General features: G+C 51.4%; 1 protein-coding gene across 3 annotated transcripts in view; it reads left to right on the top strand.

Annotated features, from left to right (window-relative positions):
- KMT5B (lysine methyltransferase 5B) overlaps positions 1-23,305 on the top strand; it is a 61,017-nt gene that overhangs the window by 35,864 nt on the left and 1,848 nt on the right. For 2 of the 3 annotated variants that reach the window (XM_058662716.1, XM_058662717.1), the window contains exons 6-10: positions 9,372-9,481; positions 10,765-10,931; positions 11,159-11,178; positions 11,260-11,396; positions 16,660-16,856. In XM_058662716.1, the coding sequence (XP_058518699.1) occupies positions 9,372-9,481; positions 10,765-10,931; positions 11,159-11,178; positions 11,260-11,396; positions 16,660-16,856 (631 nt within the window). Of the gene's footprint in view, positions 1-9,371; positions 9,482-10,764; positions 10,932-11,113; positions 11,179-11,259; positions 11,397-16,659; positions 16,857-23,305 lie in introns of those variants that run through there. The other variant, XM_058662719.1, reaches the window with a different exon arrangement.

Genomic DNA, 23,305 nt, shown 5'->3' on the forward strand with positions numbered 1-23,305 from the left:
CCCGCAGTCCTGTATGGGCACAGGTTCATGGTCAGCCTGCTCCACCTCCAGTGCAGCTCCTGGCCCTTGAGGCCATCTGGGAAGTGGAGCAGCAGATCACACATAACATGGTCTCCCTCGGCTTCCCTCCCTCCCTTTCCCCTCTCCCCTCCTCCTTCTCCTCTGTTGTATTTTCAAATAATTGTTTTAAAGAAGACCCAGCATGGTAGCCTAGTGGCTAAAGTCCTTGTCTTTCACTTGCTGGGATCCCATGTGGGTACCAGTTCATGTCCCGGCTGCTCCACTTCCCATCCAGCTCCCTGCTTGTGGCCTGGAAAAGCTGTAGAGGACGGCCCAAAGCCTTGGGACCCTGCTTCTGGTTCCTGGCTTCGGACCAGCTCAACTCCTGCTGTTGTGGCCACTTGGGGAGTGAACCAGCAGGCACAAGATCTGTCTCCTCTCTGAAAATGTGCCTTTCCAATAAGAAATAAATCTTGAAGAGGAAACATTGTAGCAGAATAGCAGCTTTAGGGCCTCTGCAGACTCACAGGGGTGTTTTGACAGGGGAGCAGGAGCTCCACTCCAGTGCTCCTTGGCAGTTGTGCAGCAGCGTAGGGAGCCCTCGACAGGGTCTGTTCCAGGTGGGTTGCTCTTAGAGATTCAGCCTTTTATGTCTTGAACATTGCTGGCGCCCCTTGTTAGATTGGGCGTTTAAAGGGCACCTGTATCGGGGCAAATCACACGTTTGCATAGTTTCATAGTGCCTGTGGTACCTTGACTCAGTGATAATGTGGCTGACCAGTTGGTGGCTGACCAGTTGATGGCTGAATCTCACAGCAAGTTGGTAAGTGAACAATCTTGATATAAAGCCTTCAGAAGGGCTGAGTTGTTGAAGATTTGTTTTATGGGCCAGTACAGTAGCCTGGAAGCTAAAGCCCTTGCCTTGCATGTATTGGGATGCCATATGGGCACGATCCTGGTGGCCCTTCTTCTCATCCAGCTCCTTGCTTGTGGCCTGGGAAAGCAGTGGAGGACAGCCCAAAGCCTTGGGACCCTGCACCCGTGTGGGAGACCTGGAAGAGCTCCTGGCCTCTGGCTTCAGATTGGTTCAGCTCTGGCCACTGCAACCACTTGGAGAGTGAACCAGCAGATGGAAGATCTTTGTCTCTCCTTCTCTCCGTAAATCTGCCTTTCTGATAAAAATAAATCTTTTTTTTAAAGGAAATAATTAAAAATTTTAAAAGATTATTTATGTTAAAGTGTTATAGAAAGGGAGAAAGATCTGTCTGCTGGTTCAATCCTTAGATGGCTACAACATCTGAAGCTAGGCCAGGCCAGAGCTGGGAGCCAGGGGCTCAAGGACTTGGCCTGTCCTCTGCTGCTGTCCCCGAAGAACCAGCAGGGAGCTGGATGGGAAGTGGAGCTGCTGGGACTGAAGCTAGCAGCCAGATGGCATTCAGCATTGTAACTGGTGCACTGACCCGTCACACCCCAGAGCCAGCCCCGAAGGACAGAGTTTGAAGAGCAGCTTTAGGAAATGGTGTTACTCTCTGGAGTGCTATGGGTCATGGGCTTACCTGGCTCTCAGTGGTTTTTTGTTGTTTTGGGTTTGTTTTTTTAATTGGAAAGTCAGATATATAGAGGAGAGGAGAGACAGAGAGGAAGATCTTCCTTCTGTTGATTCGCTCCCCAAGTGGCTGCAAAAAGCTGAGCTGATCAGGAGCCTGGAACCACTTCCAGGTCTCCCACGAGGATGCAGGGTCCCAAGGCTTTGGGCTGACCTCGACTGCTTTCCCAGGCCACAAGCAGGAGCTGGATGGGAATCAAGGCTGCTAGAATTAGAACCGGTTCCCGTATGGGATCCTGGCACGTGCAAGGCTAGGACTTTAGCCATTAGGCTAACCACGCCAGGCCCTCTCAGAAGGTTCTTAGCATATTTCTTTAGATCTGTTTTGCTTTTGTTGAGGAACATGGCTTTCAAGAAGGTAGCCTGAATCTAAATTCCTAAGGTCTTAGATATTGGCTGTTCCATCATTGAGGAAAGGGCCAGTTCTTTTAGGGTATGTGGTAACCCCTGTGTGGGGTAGTGCCTTTTAGTAGGAAATCAGCCATTTCTAGTCAAGGTGGGAAGGCTTCTAACCCCCAGGGAAGGTTATCTGTTAAGACCAAGAGGAGTGGGGAGGGGTTGGGAGAATCCAAGTATCTGTGAAACTGTGTCACATAATACAATGTAATTAATGAATTAATAATAATAAAAAAAAGAGTGAAAAAAAAGACCAAGAGGAGTCCAGAGCTCCTGCAGGGGCAAATGGGTAGTCTGTGTGCTGGTGTCCTCTGGTAAGTACCCAGATGTTGTAGGAATGGGACACAGAGGGTGCAGTTAGGTGCTGACCTGGCTTGTTGGGAAGCATCATCTGGAATTCCTGGTTCGAGCACCCCTGCAGATAGCTGTGTCACAGGTCTAGTTAGGGCTCTCCCCCGAGGGAGGAGTGTTGTAACCCATGAAGACTTCCCCTCACTGCAGGGTCAGCAGTGGGCCTGGTGGATCCACTAGTGGTTTTTTTTTCTTTTAAATAACCAATTGATTTTATTTTTGATGATGTTTGCATACTTAAGGATATATGCCCATGTAGACCACCAGTTAGGGTGGGAATGGTCAAGGAATGGGGGAGAGTGGATTACAAAGCTTGCCCCCAGCCTCCTGTTTTCTCCCTGTATCTGGGGAAAGTAGAGCAAAAGAGGAGAGGGCTTCTCAGCACCCAGGAATGAGGGACAACCGCCTGATGTCATACCAGGGTCCCCACTGTGACAGGTTTCGAGGACACTGCGTAAGTGGTTTTGCTCGTTCTGAGATGCTGTTGATTCCGTAGCTCCAAGGTTAAGGAAATCCTTCCAAGGTCCATTGGCTGACATAGTCCACCTTGGTCTCAATTCTCCCAGATACTCACTGTCAAAGCTTGACCAGCAGAGCTGTCCAGTTTGTGCTGCCCTCCATGGTATTAGACATCCTCTGCAGGCCTCAATTAACTGGTTGTCATGCCCCCCTTGAACATCTGGGCATGCCATCCACTGCATAGGCCTCAGTAACCATGGAGACCCAGTTCTGACACATGTACTCCATGGTCAGACCACAAATCCTGTGATTTTCACCATGGTTGGAGTTTTGCATCCAGTGATCCAGTTGGGTTCTCCTAAGAAACCTTGCCAGAGGTAACCTCAACATGACTCCCATATGTGCCAGCCAGTGTGGGGTCCGGCTCAGTCCATCACCCACATCAGCTTACACACACATTGGTGGTTGCAGTCACTGGGTCGATTTTGTCCCCAGCCCCATCTCATATGCAAACCAGTGAATGTTATGGCCCAGCATAACCCTGCCCACCACACACACCAGCACACTGTAGCCTAGTTGGAGCAACCCACTATAACCCCCATCTAGCCCTCCCCCAGCCCTGGTTCCTGTGTATGTGTAGTAGACTGGTTCAGTTTGTCTCGCATTAATTTGGCTCAAGTACCCATTACTGGTCATTGAAGCCTGGCTCAACTCAACCAACTCCACTATCCAGCCCATACTCCTGCTGGCGGGTGCCACCACCTATCTAGCCAGGCCTGCCTACAGCCCTGGTTCTCATGCTCCCCAATGGGAGTTGCAGCCCATCAGAGGGATGCCCACAGTTTCCCTACTAGGCATACGCTCAGCCCTGGATCTTACACTTGCCAGGTGGTTCTGTGGTCTAGCCTGACATCACTTGCCCCTAGTCCCAGCACTTGCCAGCTGATGCTGCAGCAGAGCCTGACCAGCCTGCGCTTACTCTGGTTCATGCATGAGCAGTGAATATAGTCGCTTAGTCCAGCCTAGCTCTCCCACATCCCAGCTCACTTGCAAGCCAACAGGTGCTGTAGCCCTGCCTGGCCAGGTCTGCCCCCAGTCCCAGCTTTCATGCTCACCAGCAGGGGCAGTGACCCAGCAGGGGATCTCCTATAGCCAGTCTCCCTGCTGCCCACCATCCCAGGTCTTAAATGTACTGGTGGGAGCTGTGAACTGTGGTCCAAACTGGCATTGCTTGCCTTACCTTGGCTTTCAGCAGATACTGCATCCTGGCTTGGTACAACCTGCCACCAGTTCCAACTCATATTACTGGGTGCTGCAGCCCAGCCTAGACTAGATGGCCCCAGTGCCAGCTGTTATGTGAACTGGCTGATGTCAAACAACCCAGCCTGTCCTGTACCTCATCATGGTTCTCACATCTGCCAGTGGGTGTTATGAGCTGGCCCAGCCTGGCCCACCCCCAGTCCTGACCCACACATATGCCAGTGGGTACTGTAACCTGGCCTGGTCTGAGCTGCCCCCAGCCTTGGTTCTTGTGCTCACCCGCAGGGACTGCATCCTGACAGAGGAGTTCCCCAAGCTCCTCTTATCAGGTCACCTCCCAGTCAACAGATCTCACGCTTACTGGTAGGTTCTTGGCCCAGCCTGACTTGGCCCACCTCCTGTCCTGACAGGTATAGTGTCCTTGCCTGACCAGCCCAGACCCATTCTGATCCTTACTATTGGGTGCTATAGCCCAGCCACACCCAGTCCACCCCCAGATCCAGTTCTAACATGGTTCATCAGGTACAGACACCTTAGCCCAGCCTGTCCTATGTCCATTCTGGCTCTTGTGAGCACCAGTGGGTGCTGGAGCCAAGCCCAGTCTGGCACACCTCAGACCCAGTTCACTCCCAATCTGGCTCTCAGTCACTGGGAACCACAGCCCAGCAAGGACATTCTCTTAACTCCCCAACCAAGCTCACTCCCAGCCACAGATTTTGAGTAGAGTGGTTGCTCCAACTCAGCTTGGCATATCCCATCACCCAGCTTGACCTTTGCCATCAGATGCTGCAGCCCAGTCTGGTCTGGCCCACCCCCAGTCCCAGCTCTCGCTGGTGGGTGCTGCAGCCTAGCCTGCCCAGCCTATGCCCATCCCTGGCTTTCATGCAGGTTGGTAGATATATAGCCTACCCTCGTTCACCATGCCCATACCCCATCCTGGCTCATGCACATGCATGCCAGTGTGCTACATTTGGCCTGACCCTGCCCAGTCTGTCTCCCCTGCCCCACAACCATCTTGCACACTTGCCAACAAGTGAAGCAGTCCTGCCCAATCCGACCAACACCCAGCCCTGGGTGCTCACTAGCAGGAGCGACAGCCCCACCAGGGGAATTCCCCAAGTTTCCCCAGCAGGCCTACTCAGACACAAATCTCAAGTATGCCACTGGATGCTAGGCCCTTACTCAGCAGTCTCCCCACCCCCAACCTCAGCCTTTGTACTCGTGGATGTTGCAGCCCAGCGCAGCCCCAGTACCCATGAGTGTTGTTGAGTTCCATTGGTCATGCATAGTTCAGCCTGTCACCACCCGAGCCCTTGAGCAAATCAGCTGGTATGGCAATTCCATAGGGGTGAGCCCACGATCCCCCACAGAATCTGCTCCCAGACCCAGTTCCCTTGCATGCCAGTTAGTGTCATGGCCCAGCATGACATGGTCCACCCCCTACCCCAACAGTCACTGGTAAGTAATGTGTTCAAGCCCTGCCAGGAAGGCCCTCCAGCTATGGCTTTTGTGTGTGCCAGTAGGCAGTGGTTGATACCAACCATCCCAGTTCAGAGTATATTAGTTTGAACTCTGAAAGGTCCTCCTGCGCCTCCGCTAAACTGCCTGCTCTACCTGCAGGTGCCATAGGCAGGTTGGAGGACGTGCTCCAGGAGTCACTCCTTACCTCTCATGTCCTCCCTTGTAGTCTCCCTCCCACACGTCTCCAGCCCTGCTCTTCTGAGCAATCCACAATCCCCCATGCCCAGATCCCAAGTCTAGTCCTCTGGCAGAATGCTGTGCCAGCCTGGGGTCCTGCCTGCCCACCCCAGGCCCCATCTGCCAACATGCCGGCATCTGTCCTACCATATGTCTTTTTTTTTTTTTTTTAAGATTTATTTATTTTTATTACAAAGTCAGTTATACAGGGAGGAGAGACAGAGAGGAAGATCTTCCATCCAATGATTCACTCCCCAAGTGAGCCGCAACGGCCGGTGCTACACCAATCTGAAGCCGGGAACCTGGAATCTCTTCCAGGTCGCCCACGCGGGTGCAGGGTCCCAAGGCTTTGGGCTGTCCTCGACTGCTTTCCCAGGCCACAAGCAGGGAGCTGGATGGGAAGTGGAGCTACTGGGATTAGAACCGGCGCCCATATGGGATCCCGGGGCATTCAAGGCGAGGATTTTAGTCACTAGGCCACCGTGCCGGGTCCCCATATGTGTTCAAAAAGAGGGGGGAGGATAGGCAACCATGCCGGCACCCTGGTATATTTAACAGAAATTTGGCATGAATCAGGCCCAGGATGCCCAGCTGTATGTTACCTCTCCCCTGGCAGTGCAGCACTTCCTGGGTCGTCGCCCACAGCTAGGGTCACTGTCCCTTCTGACTTGCTCATGCCTCTTTCTTGCAGGCACTTAGTGGTCAGTCTCCCAGGGTGGGATGGAGGTCATCGGAGTTGCTGCACTCTCTTACATTGTCCCTTAGTTATCTGAGTGTTCTCCTTTTGTTGTCCCTGACCGTGAATGACTGCAGTCTCCTTGGGTATCAACACTGCTTATACTCATTTTCATATCAGGAACTTGAAGTAAGTTGAGCTTTCTCCTTCCAGATGGCCTCAGGGGTACGTAGGGTCAGGAGAGCATGTTTGAAGTTGATGTGTATTCCATCTCAGTCCCTTCCCTAGTTGGAGAGCCTGAAAAGGGCAGTAGGTCCATGGGGTAAGCTGCCACCTGTCACACCTACATGCCATTTAAGCAGTAGTTCAAGTTGCAGCCGCCCTCACCATGCTCACACCAGGCACTGGAGGGTGACGACCCTGTCCCTCCAGGCTGATATCGGTCTAGGTGTCCCTGAGGTGACAGTGAACTAGGGCCTCTGTGGATCCCAGCCTTGTGTCCCCATCTGAGCCCTGCCTGCCTCCCCAGTGCCGTCTGCCATGAAGATGGAAGGCTGTCTGCTGGTGGGCTTAGTGGAGGCTGAGGCCCATTAGGTAATACTGTCATTTCCTACTAAGAGCACCTGTCCAGCCTGGCACTTAAGGTCTTGTGCATTCTCTGAAGCCACTTGCTCCTGGAGGCGAACTGGGTTTTCATTTGGTCCTGAGTTTACCGGATTTTACTGGTTATACAGACCATTTCTTTCTCTTTTTTTAAAAGATTTATTTTATTTCCATTGCAAACTCAGATATACACAAAGGAGGAGGAGAGAGAGAGGAAGATCTTCCATCTGCTGGTTCACTCCCCAAGTGACTGCAATGGCCGGTGCTGTGCCAGTCCGAAGCCAGGAGCCAGGGACCTCCTCCAGGTCTCCCATGCGGGTGCAGGGTCCCAAGGCCTTGGACCATCCTAAGCTGCCCTCCCAGGCCACAAGCAAGGAGCTTGTTGGGACGTGGAGCTGCTGGGACTAGAACTTGCACCCATATGGGATCCCAGCATGTTCAAGGCAAGGACTTTAGCCGCTAGGCCACCGTATCAGACCCCTATACAGAGCATTTCTTATTCCCTCTGAAAGGCCAGTGGTGAGATAATTCCTGTTCTCCAGATTAGAGGCATCCCTGTAGCAGCTGCAGCCGAGATGGGTGTGGGTACAGCAGGGGATCCCTGACTGCTTCCTCTCAGGCAGCCCTCCACTTCTCCCCTGGGCGGCCGTGGGCAGTAGCACCTCTAGGCTTGCAAAGTTAGATTTAATGTCTTAGTCATTTTAGTAAATTACGATACTCACTTTCTTAGGAAAATAACCAGACTTGAGTGAATCATCGGATGGAAGATCTTCCTCTCTGTCTCTCGTCCTCTCTGTATATCTGACTTTGCAATAAAAATAAATCTTAAATAAATAAATAAAATAACCCAGACTTAGCCCTTGTGTAAGGACAAGTCAGACGTTAGTGGTGTGCTTCATGAATAAGCTGCTGCCGGCAGCATTTTTGCACTAGTTTGAGTCCTGGCTGCTGCACTTGCTGTCCAGGTCTCTGCTCATGTGCCTGAGAAAGCAGCAGCACGTGGTCCAGATACGTGGGACTCTGTACTCATGTGAGAAACTGGGCTACCAGCCTGTGCTGAGCTGTCGAGCCATCGAGGGCAGCCTTAGTCTCCTGAACTGGCGTGGGCTTGGTCCACACACAGGGCAGGGCAAGGGAACCAAGCCCATATGCGGATGGGACTTGAGATATGCCAGGGTGGCTCACCCGGGTCACCTGAAGGGTGGCCTGACCTATTGTGAAGGAGCTGAGGCTCCTGAATGCCTCTTCAAAAGAAACAGCTACATTCCATGGCTCATCAAGAATAGGGGTCAGAAATCTGAGGGTCAATGAAGTGGGACAGGCAGGTGGCCAGCTTAGACTCAGGCACCAGAAGCCGTACCTCCCCTGCCCTATGTTACACAGTCTGCTCACCTGTCCATCACATGACCCAGGTGGTACTCCCCCTCTTCTGGGTCTTGGGGTGCTATCATGTACCCACTCTTCCAGGCTCAAGAGAAGCCAGCAAGGGGCAGGGGTGCCCCCTCTCTCCCCGTGGGCACAAGATGAAAGCAAACATGTCTCCCACCTGTCTGCCCACTGTATCTCGCAATGTGTTTCTGGAAGTTCCCTCCACCTCCCTTCTTCTTTTATTATTTTACTTTTTGCTAAGTTTATTGTAAAGGCGTGTGTAATCAGCCCACTCCCAGACTGGTGACCCCAGCCGGGCCCCTGGCCAGCTGCTCCCAGATTGGCGTGGTGGTCCACCACAGGTGTGATCTGCCCTGGATAGTGGAGTCAGGCCCCTGGCCACCACTCCCTGACCGGCACATATTGATTCTAAGGCCTGTCAGTTGTCTGTGACTGCCTTAGACAGTGTCTGCAGACTCGCTGAAGTGTAAGACACACTGCCTAAAGCCCTAGTCCAGTTTCTAAGATGAGTGCATGTGACCCCCGAGATCCAAGAGCAGTCTCCAGAGGGGATCAGGAGAAACGGCTGGCGAAACATGTCGGCCTTCAAGTGCCGCAGCCCCGTGGGGAGAGCCGAGGCTGTGCCTCACTGTCTTGCCTTTTGAAGAGGTTTGAGGTCTGCGACTGGTTTGCAGGGCCCACTCAATGCAGCTCCAACCGTGGGCACTCTTACCCCTTGTCTGGTGCAGTTCCAGCAACGGGCTCCTGCCTTGGCCCCCACAAAGGACCCTACGCACATTGACTCAAGCCCTAGGCCATCCCCCAGGTGGAGGTTAGGGGAGAGGAAATTTTAAGTAACAAAGTTTGTTACTTAGTAACCTTCCCCCCCCTTACTGCTGTTGTATTTCTGATAAAGCCATTGAGTCATTATCTTTTTTTTTTTTCCTGTTTTAGGTGTTTATTTACTTGCGAATGTTTGCAACTGACAGTGGATTTGAAATACTACCTTGTAATAGATACTCATCAGAACGAAATGGAGCCAAAATAGTTGCAACAAAAGAGTGGTAATTATTATACTAGTATAAATCCATAAAGTAATTTTATTTAAGTTAGTGTTGAAGTGCCAAGAAGTGGATGGTGAGATATGAAGCCCCTATCTGGCCAATCAGGCAGTGACAGAAAAGGGCTGAGTGGAACAGCGTCCCCTCTGGACAGCAGGGCCCTCCTCTGGACCAGGGAGTCCTCTGGATCACAGGGTCCTCTGGACCACAGGGCCCTCCTCTGGATCACAGGGTCCTTTGGACCACAGGGCCCTCCTCTGGATCACGGGGTTCTCTGGACCGCAGGGTCTTTGGCTCCTCACTGAGCCTGAATGGCCGCTCAGTGGGGAGGAATGGATAACCTGGCTGCCCTGGCCTAGAAGATTCTCATGACCTCAGAACTTGCGTGGAGCAGCAACATCCTGACCTGTTACCTTCTTAAAAATGCATGTCCAGCTTAAGTAAGCATCCAGTCAAGCTCAGCTAGGAAGGAGACCCAGTGGAGTCTGGCTCTGTGCTGTCCTATAAGACCTGCCCTACTTCATCTCCCCGGAGAAGCAGGTGGCCCCTTCTAACTCTACCCCCAGTACTTTTCATAGCAAGACATTGGGGGTGGGGAGGAAAAGCATTCGCTCCAGGTGGTTAATGGACTTTGTTGCTTCGGAGCTGAGGCGCCTGCTGACTGAGACCTGCAGCTCCCCGCCCTGCAGTTGGTGCGTAGGTTAGGGGGCTATGTTCTCAGGGCTGCGCCAGCCAGGCCAGTGGCCAGAGGCCACATTGGACGTGCTGTGTAAAACACCAGATTTCATATTTTGTTTTGTCATGATTGTTCTTATGTTGATTAGGATTTTTGGGTATATTGGGTTTAAATATATTATTAAAGTAATTTCACCTGATTTTCTAGTGTGGCTGCTGGAGAAAGCAAATTTGGCCTATGTTATATAACTGGTGGCTGGTCTGCCCAGGTGGGCAGCATTGCCGGGCTTGGTCCTTGGGGCCCTTCCTGTGTCAGGATGTATGGCTAGGACAGCAAGAACTTGGGTAGGTGCTGCAGAGCCAGGGATTTGGAGACACGGTGCCTGGATCCTGTGCTGGAGGAGTGTCCCTTGTGGCGTTGAGACAGATGCACAGGTCCCCAGGGGATCCGGCTGTGGGGCTCCAAGGCCGGAGTGGGGATCCCGGCAGCGAAAACACCCACTGTGCAGCTTCTCGGTGTTAGGTGTTTATTGGGCAGGCTGGTTTTATTTTTAAAAAGTCTTATTATTTATAATTACTGGTAACTTTAACACATCACATATTTTAAATAGGAAACGAAATGACAAAATAGAATTACTGGTGGGTTGTATTGCCGAACTTTCAGAAATTGAGGAGAACATGCTGCTTAGACATGGAGAGAACGACTTCAGTGTCATGTATTCCACAAGGAAAAATTGTGCTCAACTCTGGCTCGGTCCTGCTGCGTTTATTAACCATGGTAAGCTGCATTTCTAGGGTGGTAGCACACTGTCGGGGCAGCTCTTCCCTTTAAAGCAGTGTTGAAAATAGGAATTGTTTTTTCACAAACTTATTGTTTAACCTGAGACCTGAACTGCCGTCTGAACTTGTAAAGTGACCTGGAAAGTTGATTTCAGATTTCTGTAATTGTTCGTGTTTCAGATCTTATCAACAGTTAATTGACTTTATCTTTTGGACATTTTTCAGATTGCCGACCTAACTGTAAGGTAAGCATACCAACAGATTATCTCAAGAATTTTGTTTCTGCCTCAGGTATGAGCTTCTTAAAAGAGTTCCTTTCATTTCAGTTTGTGTCGACTGGTCGGGATACAGCTTGTGTGAAGGCACTTCGAGATATTGAACCTGGAGAAGAAATTTCCTGTTATTATGGAGATGGTTTTTTTGGAGAAAACAATGAGTTCTGCGAGTGTTACACTTGTGAAAGGTAAAATACTAAGATTTTTTAGCTATTTTTAATGTTGTTTTAGTGACCTGTTGATTACAGACATCAACACATTTCTTTCCTGCTCTTAGCAGAATACCTAACGAAACACACATACACAAAATGAGATGTGATGCAGCTGTTCAGGGAAGTCCTGGCGTGTGAGTGGTCAGAACACGTCATCATGGCAGGATTGGCCACGTCCTGTGTCAGAGCGCCTGGCTCCAGTCCCGGCTGATCCAGCTCATGGTCCGCCTTCCCACTAGGGTGCACACTCTGGGAGGAGCAGATGGCGGCTCCGGGGTTTGAATCTCTGGCGCACACACATGCGCACACACACAAAACCCAGAAGCAATCCTGGGCTCTTGACTTGGGCCAGCCAAACCGTAGCCATTGCAGGCTTTTGTGGAATGAACCAGCAGGTAGAAGATCTCTGTCTCTTTTAAATAAGGTGAAAGTAAATGAAAAAGGGTGCTTGCCCACAGACACGCACAGACATCATACCAAAATAAGCTTCCCCTCGAGCTGGCCAGCCACGTTCTTCACGGATAGTCCTGGAAAACTGCACAGTCTTGAAAGTCACTGGGCTGTGCCTTCTGTTGTTTTGTTCGGATATTTGTGTGTTCCTGCTGAGGAGCCCGGGTCCTCCCAGGGACCCCCAGGCCCACCTTGGCAGTACTGCTGGGGCTCCTTGTGGAGACTCTGCAGGCGAGCCTCTGTGGAAGGAGCTTTCTGAACTTTTGCAGACAGGGACTGCAAGGAGACGCCGTGGGCAAGCAACGCAGACAACAGAAGAAAGGCAGGCTTGTTTGGCACACCTTGTTCCCTTCTGAGCTCACTCAGTCCTCATCACTGCCCCGTGTGCCTGCCCAGCGTGCGCAGAAGTGTCTGGACCCTCAGCCTAATGCCAGCCTCCTCAACTTGACACTGCTTGAGTGGGTGCGGCTGCTCTGGGAATACCTGAGCGACAAGCAACCTTGGGGACAGGAGGCCCACGGCCCAGGCAGTGTTTCGCTCCTTCCTGGGTAGCAGTGGGAGAAGGCAGAGGCGTGGCGCCACCTCACTGCTTCTCCTGGCCGTGGGCCTCTTGCTAAGAAAGGGAGGCAGAAGACCTTGCAACTCACCTGGCTGAGTGTTCGCCTTGAGTGTGAGGGCATGAAATTCGTGTTTATTTTTGAAAACATATTTAAATGTTGAGTAGATCTTAGGTCAGTCTACAAAAAGAACTTTTACTTTCTTTTTATAGATTTGTTTATTTATTTGGCAGGCAGTATTACAGAGAGGGGGAGAGAGACAGAGGTCTTCCATCTGCTGGTTCACTCCTCAAATGACTTCAGTGGCTGGAACTGAGCCGATCCGAAGCCAGGAGCCAAGAGCTTCTCCCAGATCTTCCACATGAGTGCAGAAGCCCAAGAACTTGGGTTTCCTTTGCTGCTCTCCCAGGTACATTAGCAAGGAGCGGAATCAGAAATAGAGCACCTAGGACTCGAACAGACATCCATATGGGATGCTAATCCTGCAGACAGCAGCTTTCTCTATATGTCACAGCACTGGCCCCCTCCAGGAGGATCTAATCCATGAAGTAGCTTGAGTTATAGTTCAGTAATTCTTTAAAACCATTTCGTAGAGAAAATTTAATGTGACAGCTTAAGTGCCTGTAACCTGGAGTCAGACTGCCTGAGTTGGAATGCTAAGACTCACATCTCATCAGTTCTGTGATGATGAGCAGATTTCTTACCTGTTTTCTGTGAAGTGGGGATAATATTAGAAACTACTTCATGAAATTAAGATACATAAGGCATGTGGAGCTGCACACATGGCACACAAATGTTTGCTGTAAAACTGTTGTGGAGTTCTGGTTATTCTCCCTTTTGAACATACGCCCCAGTTACTGCTGTAAAACCAACACACAGGTAACACCTGGCATGGTCACTGCGTGCTGCGGATTTTGCAGATGAGTGAATAAACGGAATGACTGGGGTTGTGTACGTAACCACTCAGGACCCTGCATCGGCTTGAGCGCCTGTGTCCTCACGCCGTTCTGGCAGAGTCCTTCCCTGTGCAGCCTGTTTCTCACTGTTCGATGAGCCTGAGTGCAAATGTGGAAGAGCTGGACCAACTGCAGTGTACAAACATGGCTGTGGTAGACCGAGTGGTTTGATTTAAAGGTTCGCTGCATAGACAGGTTTAACAGTTGTTTATGTTAAAGGAGAGACAGAAATCTTCCACATGCTGCTTCACTCTGCAGATGATCACAGTGGCCAGGGCTGGGCCAGGTCAAAGCCAGGAGCCAGGGGCTGCCTCTGGGTCTCCCACGTGGGTGCAGGGCCCAAGGCCTTGTGTGACCCTGCGCTGGTTTTCCATATACATTAATTGGAAACTGGGTTGGAAATGAAGCAGCTGGTTCTGAAACTGGCACCTATTGGATGCTGGAGTTTTCCGTGCTGTGCCACCACTGTGGCCCTGTGTGTGTTCTTAGTTCCTGCCTAGAGCACAGTTGGTGGTGACCCAGCGTGAGAGCAGGCAGAGGAGCGCAGGCAGCTGTTTGTCAGGAGTGAACTGAGCAGTTCCCTGTCTCGGACCCAGCGTGCATACGGGAGGAGGGAGATGAGCGCAACACCACCTCTGGTGGTCGTGCCAGGAAACGGACATGGACATGCCTGGAGTGCTGGGACCTGCCTCAGAGCCGAGGGGCTCCTGGGCCGTCACTGCCCCGTGCAGTTCCTGGGTGGCGGTAATCATGATGTGCTCACATTTCCCTTGACAAAGCTGGGAGGATCAAGTGTGATGAAGGACCAAAAAAATTAAAAGGAACCGTGGTCTTGGCTGTAAACTGCTAAAATCATTAAAATATTAATTGTTCCTCTGATTATTTTACAAACTGTTTGTTCATGGCTTCTGTTTTTTGAACTGGTTGAAGTGTTGTTGCACTGTGGGTCAGGCTGGTGCCTGTAAGACCCGCATCGGAACACTGCTGAGCGCATGGCTGCAGGGGCCATAGGTCCAGTGAGGCCTCGGACGGGGCGGCAGGATCCTAACTGCGCGCACTGTGGCCGCTGTCTCTAGAGTGTTCAGTAGCTGGGAGCTGCAGCCAGGAGCCAGGTAGTACTCAACCCTCAACCAGTAGGCCAGAATCCCACCCCCAAGGGTGAGTGTAGTAGATGTTTGCTGTTTAACAACACTGTTAATTCACACTCATTTCAGAGGCATTAGAAGAATCATTTCCATTGTTGCAGAAATAAAATTCAGCCTTTTTTTTTTCTTAAAAGATTGATTTGTTTGTTTAAAATGCAGTTGGAGAGGCAGACAGAGAGATTGTCCATCTGCTTGTGTTCGCACTCCAGGTGGCCATGACATCCAGAGCGGGCCCAGGCCGAAGCCAGGAGCCAGGAGCTCGGAGCTCCTTCTTGGTCTCTTTCAAGTGGCCATGTTCTGCTTTCCTGGGCACATTCACAGGGAGCTGGGTCAGGAGTGGAATGACCCAGATTCCAGCCCTCACCCAGACCAGATGCACTGCAGACAACAGCTTTACTCACTGTGCCACAGTGCAGCCCCTGTCCTCACTTTTTTAAACAGAATCTTAATTAGATTTTTATTCATTTTTTAAATTTTCTTTATTTGAAAGGCAGAGTGACACACACAAAGGGATTCTCGTCCTGCTGGTTCCCAAATGACTGCAGAGCCGGGTGTGGGCCAAGCTGAAGCCAGAAGGCACGGGTTCCTGTCCAGTCCTTCCATGTGGGCTGCAGGAACTCGGACAGCTGAGCTGCTCTCGGTCCCCAAGCGTGCCAGCAGGGAGCTGGGTTGATAGCAGAGCAGCCTGTGCTGCTGCCATCGCGCTCAGAATGGAGTGTGGGCGTCCCACACAGTGGCTGAGTGTGCTGCACGCGTCCCACACAGCGGCTGAGTGTGCTGCACGCGTCCCACACAGCGGCTGAGTGTGCTGCACGCGTCCCACACAGCGGCTGAGTGTGCTGCACGCGTCCCACACAGCGGCTGAGTGTGCTGCACGCGTCCCACACAGCGGCTGAGTGTGCTGCACGCGTCCCACACAGCGGCTGAGTGTGCTGCACGCACAATGCCCATGCCTGTGCTTGTGTCTGGCATTCGTTTACACAAAGTGGATTTCTTGGTTAGTCCCTAATTTCCAGTATCAATAACATTAAACTGTGCAGAGCACAGGGCCTGGCGTGGTAGCCTAGCAGATTAAGTCCTCGCCTTACACACTCCAGGATCCCATATAGGTGCCAGATCTAATCTTAGCAGCCCCTCTTCCCATCCAACTCCCTGCTTGTGGGCTGGGAAAGCAATAGAGAACAACACAAAGCCTGGGAACCTACACCCACGTGGGAGACCCAGAAGAGGCTCCTGGCTCCTGGCTTCAGATTGGCGCAGTTCCAACTGTGGGGCAGCTTGGGGAGTGAGTCAGCAGATGGAAGCTCTTCTTCTCTGTCTCTCCTCCTCTGTTTATATCTGACTTTCTAATAAAAATAAAATAACTTTAAAAAATTGTACAGAGCACAACTGGAATGTAATACACAGGTATTATTTGTTTGTTTTTGTGGTGGTGGTGTTTTTGTTTGTTTTGAGAAGCAGGGAGAGTCTCGTGCTGGTTTGCTGGCTGGGCTGAGCTGAAGCTGTGGCCTCAGTCAGGGTTGCCACATGGCAGCAGGGCTTGCCTGAGCACTCAGGAACTCCACTGAGGGGGACAGGCACCGTAACCGCCAGCCCGGATCCCCGCCAGTACTGACAGCAGAAAGAGTTATGGAGAGGTCTTGCATCTATGCTTTTCTCGCCCAAGTGGTCGCTGTGGCCAGCGCAAAGCCAGGAACCTAAAGCTGCTTCCAGATCCCCCATGTAGGTGGCAGAGGCCCAAGACCAGAGCCATCATCTTTTCCCAATGGAGCAGCCAAGACATGAACCAGTGCCCATATGGGATGCTGGCTTTGCAGGATGGTAGTTTTACCTGCCACTGCACAATGCCAGCCCCAATAGATTTAACTACATTTTAACCTTGTTTTGACAAGTACTTTTTTTTAATGAAGATTTTTTTTTTATTTACCTGTGAAATTGTACAGGCTCCAGTCAAATTTCTCATAGTCATAGGTCACTGAGAGCTGATGGGCAGAGGTGCTAAGAAGCTGTTGTGTTAAGGGCGGTGTTTTCGAGTTGATTCTGTGGGCGTGAGGTGGACACGCCTGCCCGCAGCAGGGTGCTGTCAGTACGCATTCCCTGCCGGTCTAACCTGTCCCATTTTCTCTTTCAGACGGGGAACTGGTGCTTTTAAATCCAGAGTGGGACTGCCTGCGCCTGCTCCTGTTATCAATAGCAAATACGGACTCAGAGAAACAGATAAGCGTTTAAATAGGCTTAAAAAGTTAGGGGACAGCAGCAAAAACTCAGACAGCCAATCTGTGAGCTCTAACACTGATGCAGACACCACTCAGGAAAAAAACAATGCAAGTAAGTAAGAGAGGTTGGATCAGCATTTCTGGTTTTTAAATATTTTTAAAATATTTTTTAAAAATATTTTCACACAGATTGCTTCCAAAAGCATGTCAATGGTTTTAAGTATTGAGAGAAATTGGGACTCATGAATACCACTTTGCACAGCAGAGTTCTAGAAGTAACTGTCCCACCTCCAAGTTCAGTGTAAAATTCTGTAGACTGTTTGACTGGATACTTGGCATCTTCACACAGAATTCTCCATCATATATTCCCAGGTCATAAATTTGAGGGAAAATTTTTAGAGTATAAGTGACCCCATAATAATGTCATTAAGCCCTGCGAGAGGACCAAGGACTGGGGAGAATCCTGGCACCTCGGGTGTGCCCACTGTGCAGACACTGCCAAGAAAATGTAATGGATTTGGGAGTTCCTAGTTTCTGGCCTCAAGAATTTTAACTACTTTCTAACCTCTTTGAAAATGAACTGACCCAGTTTTCCAATCTACCAGTTAGCCAACTTGGCAATGTGACTGGGTCATAGTGGGTGTCGCTGTGTTAGACATGGTAGAGGAGGAAGCAAGCTTTGAGCTCCTGTTGGGGTGTGGGCAGGAGGAAGTAGCAGCTAGAGAAATGGTGAACAAACAAAAGAAAACCCAGACAGGGCCAAGTGCCGTGCTTGTGGGGTTCTGAAATGTGGCACGTGCTAGGTGCCCCAGGTCTTCAATAGAGCGATCCTCATTTGCTGCAGTTGTACCAACGACATTGGGCTGTTCCTTCTGCTCGGGCTTTGACACAGAGCTGGAGCGGTTCCACTCGGGGATCCCCTCAGTCTGCCCAGACTTGGAGCACTGTCCAGTGCTGACCACCACCTTCAGGGTTGCTTCACCCACCACTGGGTGTCCCATTCCCCTGCAGGAAACCCTGTGTCACCACAGGGATGAATGACACTGCCAGGAGTTCCTGAATCGGCCTGCCAGTCTTAGCTGAAGTGCAGTCGACCAAGAGGAGTCCATCATTCCCTGCTGACCGTGGGCTCTTGTCATAGGTGCAGAGTCTGGCCCCTGCCTCCAGGAAACAGTCCCTATGCTGCCATCCCTACATGGGGCAGTGCCAGAGCTGCCCGTATGGAGGGATGCGTGATAGGAGAAGCGGGTTTCATGTTTTCATGGCGTTGATTTTATTACTAATGTGTGGGTACTGAACTTGATACACCACTTTGGAAAGAGGTTGCATTTACTAATATAACGGTCTGGGGAGTGTTATTGGTAAACCAAACACTTATCAACACCCTGTTAGTTCTTAGAGATACGCAGGGATATGCCAGCCTCAGGTCTCTCGACTGGGAGCCTGTGGCTGAGCTCCAGTGCGGGCCCTGACATGGCTCTTTGTCCCTGTTAGAGGGGCTAGGGACCTGTGTGCAGGGGGACTCAACATTCCAGCATAGAAAGCACTTCCCAGCACGCCCTCCAGTCGGGGGCTTATTTGATTCTAGTTGTCCCTGTGCAGCGTGATGAGGGGGAACCAAGAGCTGGTATGACCACGTCGTGGACAGAGGGGACAGGCGAGACTCAGCACTCCAAGCAGACCCACGGCCACTGTACACCAAACTACGTTTCCGAGAATTTTCTCTGGTCCTTAGGTATATTCTTTCAGACTGTTCTGCTATGATACTTCCTACCCTTTTTTTTTTTTAGATTTTATTTGAATTTTATTGGAAATGCAGATTTAAAAAGAGGAGAAACAGAAAGATCTTCCATCTGCTAGTTCCCTCCCCAAATGAGCCACAACAGCCAGAACTGAGCCAGTCTGAAGCCAGAAGCTTCTTCCAGGTCTCTCACATGGGTGCAGGGTCCTAAGGCCTTGGGCCCTCCATGACTGGTTTCTCAGGCCACAAGCAGGGAGCTGGAAAGGAAATGGAGCAGCCGGGATACAAACTAGTGCCCAGATGGGATCCTAGCACACACAAGGCGAGAATTTAACCACTAGGCTATCACACAGGGGCTGTCGTCCTACCCACTTGAAAGGAAGTGTTTTAATAGGCTCTTCCCAAGGCCAGTGGACATCCCATGTGCAACACAGGGGCTTCTGCCTCAGTGGCTGCTCGTCTTTGTCCCTCAGCCTCCCGCTTGTGATTTGTTGACTAGGCTGCTCCTGCAGTTAAAGTTGTAACCCCAGGCTCTCAGGGCCACGTGTGTAGATGGAAGCATCGTCAGTGGCAGTGCCGCAGTTTGGCACAGGCCCCGGAGAAGTGGTCAGCAGAGGTACTGTTACTGTTTTGTTTTTCATCCTTATTGGAAAAGCAGATTTACAAAATGAAGGCAAGACAGAGGGAACAATCTTCTGTCCGCTAGCTCACACTCCAAACAATTGTCCGCAGTGCTGGAGCTGAGCCAATGCACAGCCAGGAGCTTCGTCTGGGTCCCCCACGCGGATACAGGATCCCAAGGCTTTGGGTCGTCCTTGACTGCTTTCCCAGGCCACAAGCAGGGAGCTGGATGGCAATTGGAGCAGCCAGGATGCCCTGGAAGGAGCTGATCTTAGTGGAGGTGCCCCTGGGCTAAGTGTGGGACTTCTACCTTGCTACTGAGCCCTTGGGCTGCCTCCATGTCCTTCCCACACGCTGTCCCTGTAGCCGCTGCCAGTCTGTCAGCCTCATCAGTTTGCCTGGGACACTCCTGGCCTGAGGTGGTTAATCTGATCAGGGCACACTGCCATCTGATGCTCTGAAGGTGCAGGGCTGCATGTGGCCCTGTGATTCTCGGCTCACGCGGGGGTGGGGTGAACATTTCCAGAGCAGCCCAAGTGCCAAGGATGGCTTCAGAGCCAATCAGTGGTCTGCCACACTGTCCTCTTAGGGGCACCTTGCAGTCTCCATTTGCCCTGTGGTTTACCTTATACAGTGCACACAGGGTGATTAAAACTGGGAGTCTAGGGCCCAGCGTGGTACCTAGCAGATAAAATCCTTGCCTTGCATGAGCCAGGGTCCCATATGGGCGCCGGTTCTAGTCCCAGCAGTCCCACTTGCCATCCAGCTCCCTGCCTGTGGCCTGGGAAAGCAGTTGAGGATGGCCCAATGCTTTGGGACCCTGTACCCATGTGGGAGACCTGGAAGAAGCTCCTGGCTCCTGGCTCCTGGCTTCGGATCGGCTCTGCGACGTTGCAGCCTCTTGGGGAGTGAACCAGAGGATAGAGGATCTTTCTCTCCGTATCCTTCTCTCTTTAAATCTGACTTTCCAATAAAAATAAATATAAATCTTTCGGGCCCAGCAGCGTGGCCTAGCAACTAAAGTCCTCACCCTGAATGCACCCTGATGCCCATGTGGGCATTGTTCTAATCCCGTCTGCCCCACTTCCCATCCAGCTCCCTGCTTGTGGCCTGGGAAAGCAGTCAAGGACGACCCAAAGCCTTGGGACGCAGCACCCACATGGGAGACCTGGAGGAGGATCCGGGCTCCTGGTTTCAGCTCAGCTCAGCTCAGCTCAGCTCAGCTCTGGCCCTTGCGACCACTTGGGGAGTGAATCATCAGATAGTACCCTAAGTGCTGAGTGAGGAGTCCTGGCCGCCACAAAGCTACATAGAGAGGACACCGCATGCTGTCAGTGACACAGGGAGGCTCACGAGGGGTGGGTGTGGTGCAAAGCCAGGAGGCTCAAGGTGCTGACTGACTGTTCAGAGGACTTTGAATGGGGATATGGCTGCTGGGAGGCAGTGTTTCCATGACTGCAGGGCTAGGTGAGAAGGGAGGTTTATCCTTAGATCGTGAGACCGACACGTGTACCAGGCAGGTTACTGGCTGATGCAAGAATTGTAAGAGCAGTCCCTGAGGGAGCTGTGACATTCAGGGTGGGACTTCAGCAGCAGGTTCCGGTGGAACTGTGGGTACGCCTCAGTCTCCTGCCCCAGGGTGTGGAGATTGGTGTTCTGCGTGGAGCACTAGGAGGAGGAGCTCTCTGGCCCTAGGTAGTGGATGAGGGCTTTAGGGAAAATCTAGCCAGGGCAGTGCTCGGGGTGAACTATCAGCTTGTCATGGGACAGCAGTAGGACAGGGTGTGGGGCATGCTGTTACCCAGGAAGTCTGTATACATCTCAGGAGACGAGTGCTGACCATGAGGTGAAGGAGAGCTGCCTCGGGCAGCAGAGTCGGGCAAAGACTCAGGTGGAAGGGGTTGGTGGAGCCTAGATGCACCGGCACTGAGCGTAGTCCTGGCCCTCTGGTGACTGAGCAGAGCTCCTCTGGTGTAATTCACCCCAATCCTTGGAGCCTCAAAAGGCATTCTGTGAGAGCAGAACTCACTCACGGGGGGCCTTTGCAATCCAGTTCCCAAGAAAACAGACACTCTTGGCCCAGATAGCATCTGGATACACTCCTGTGCTTCCAGAGCGAGCCAAGCTGCTGGCCTGAGGACAGCACCGCGTGGAAGTAGATCTTGGTTTGTGCAGATGCTGCTGGTGTGGGCGAAGCCAAATGTGAGCCAGCCTGCAAACAGCCATCGGTTCCTGGGAGCTTCGCGTGTGTCAGGGATACTGAAGGGTAACTCACCTGCCCGGTGCACAGAAGCAGTGGTGGTAGCCCCCGACAACCCTTGGGCATGCCAAAGCAGCAAACTTAGTTTGTGGGGTCCCAGTCCGCATTTGGGTGAGCAGATAGTCGTGTGCTGGGCCTCTTGTGTTTGGGTATCACAAATCCCCTAGTGAATTGTTGTAAAGAGGTGCTTTGAGGAAGGAGGTTTTGAACTTGAGGGGTGAGGGGACTAAGTGAACTGTGGAATCAGTTGTGTAGGACTCCACCAAGAACATCCCAGAACAGAATCCAGTGAAGATCCAGTCAGAGGCTACCTGCAGCCTGAGAAGTCTTTGGCCTGGCCTCAGCCTCCCGTCACTGCCACTAGGTGTCCCTGAGCCGGGAGTGTGTGACTGCCCAGAGTGGCGGTTGCTGTCAGGCAGTCAGTGCAATGCCAGGGCACCTGACCACAGCTCTCCTGAATGGACAGGCCCCTCTCCGCCACCTCAGCTCGCTGGTTCTCAGAACTAAGAGAGCAGCAGTGCCGCTCGTCTGTCGGGGGTGACACTGCAGACTTCAGAAAATGCAGGCAGAATGCGCAGTATGAGAAACCATGAATTTTTTAAAATTTTGCACCAAAATAATTTATTTTATTAAAAAGACAGATTTACAGAAAAAAGAGAAACAGAAAGGTCTTCCATCTGCTGGCTTCTTCCCCAAACGGCCACAAGGACCAGAGGTGAGCTGATGCAAAGCCAGAAGCCAGGAGCCTCCTCTGGGTCTCCCACACAGGTGCAGAATCCCAAGGCTTTGGGCCGTCCTCTGCTGCTTTCCCAAGCCAAAAACAAGGGCACAAACTGTTGCCCGTATGGGATGCTGGCACTTGGAAGTGGAGTAGTAAGAGCTGAGCCAACACACTGTGCCCCCCCAAACAAATTTTTTTAAGCATTTATTTAGGGGACAACACTGTGGAGTAGCAGATAAAGCTACTGCCTGTCATACTAGCATTCCACACGGGCACCGGTTCAAATGCTAGCAGCAGCTTTTCTTATCCAGCTCCCTGCTTGAGGCCTTGTACCCTTGGCTCCTAGCTTTGGACTTGCCCGGTTTTAGCAGGCATCTGGGGGATGAACCAACAAGTGAAAGATCTGTCTCTAATTCTTTCAAACAAATAAAAATATTTAAAAAGATCTGTTTGATAATGCAAAGTGATTAGAAATATTTTCCTCTTATACCATAGCATTGGCCTCTAAATTTTTCTAATGCTATTTTCCATGAACTTTTTTTTTAAGATCTGTGTATTTTTTTTATTGGGAAGGCAGATTTAAAGAGGAGATACAGAAAAAGATCCTCTGTCTGCTGGCTCACCCCTCAAATGGCCACAGGTGGCCAGAGCTGAGCCAATCCCATGTGAGTGCAGGGTCCCAAGGCTTTGGACCATCCTCCACTGCCCTCCCAGGTGGCCAGCAGGGAGCTGGACGGAAGTGGGGCAGTCGGGACAGGCTGCCATGCCAGGTCCCTTCTGTGAACTTTTGAAAGTAATTTCATTGGTTAGGTACTGCTTAGGGCTTGTTTGGTTTTTTGTTCTGTTTTTTTAAGATTTTATTTAGAGAAGCAACACGTCTGTTTGCTGGTTCACTCCACAGATATCTGCACTGCCAGAACTGGGCCAGTGAGGCCCAAGAGCCAGAGCTGGACTTAGGTCTCCCCTGGGAAGTCCCAGGGCCGTCCCGTGCTCTGCCAGACACTGGCGTACGAATGCCGGCGTGAATTCCCCTGGCTCTCTGGCGCCAACGCTGGTGCTGCGCACACCCACCTTCAGCGCTACTCCACGGCTCTGGCCGGAAGCGCTGCCTTGAAACCATTGTGGTCAATTTTCCCTCATACAGCCCGCTGGTAATGTATTTTTGTTGTTTGCTACTAGCCAAATAATGTGCTTACTCTGTATTAATAAGTCATGAAT

Source organism: Ochotona princeps, chromosome 4, assembly GCF_030435755.1.
Source record: "Ochotona princeps isolate mOchPri1 chromosome 4, mOchPri1.hap1, whole genome shotgun sequence".
Taxonomy (NCBI): Eukaryota; Metazoa; Chordata; class Mammalia; order Lagomorpha; family Ochotonidae; genus Ochotona; species Ochotona princeps.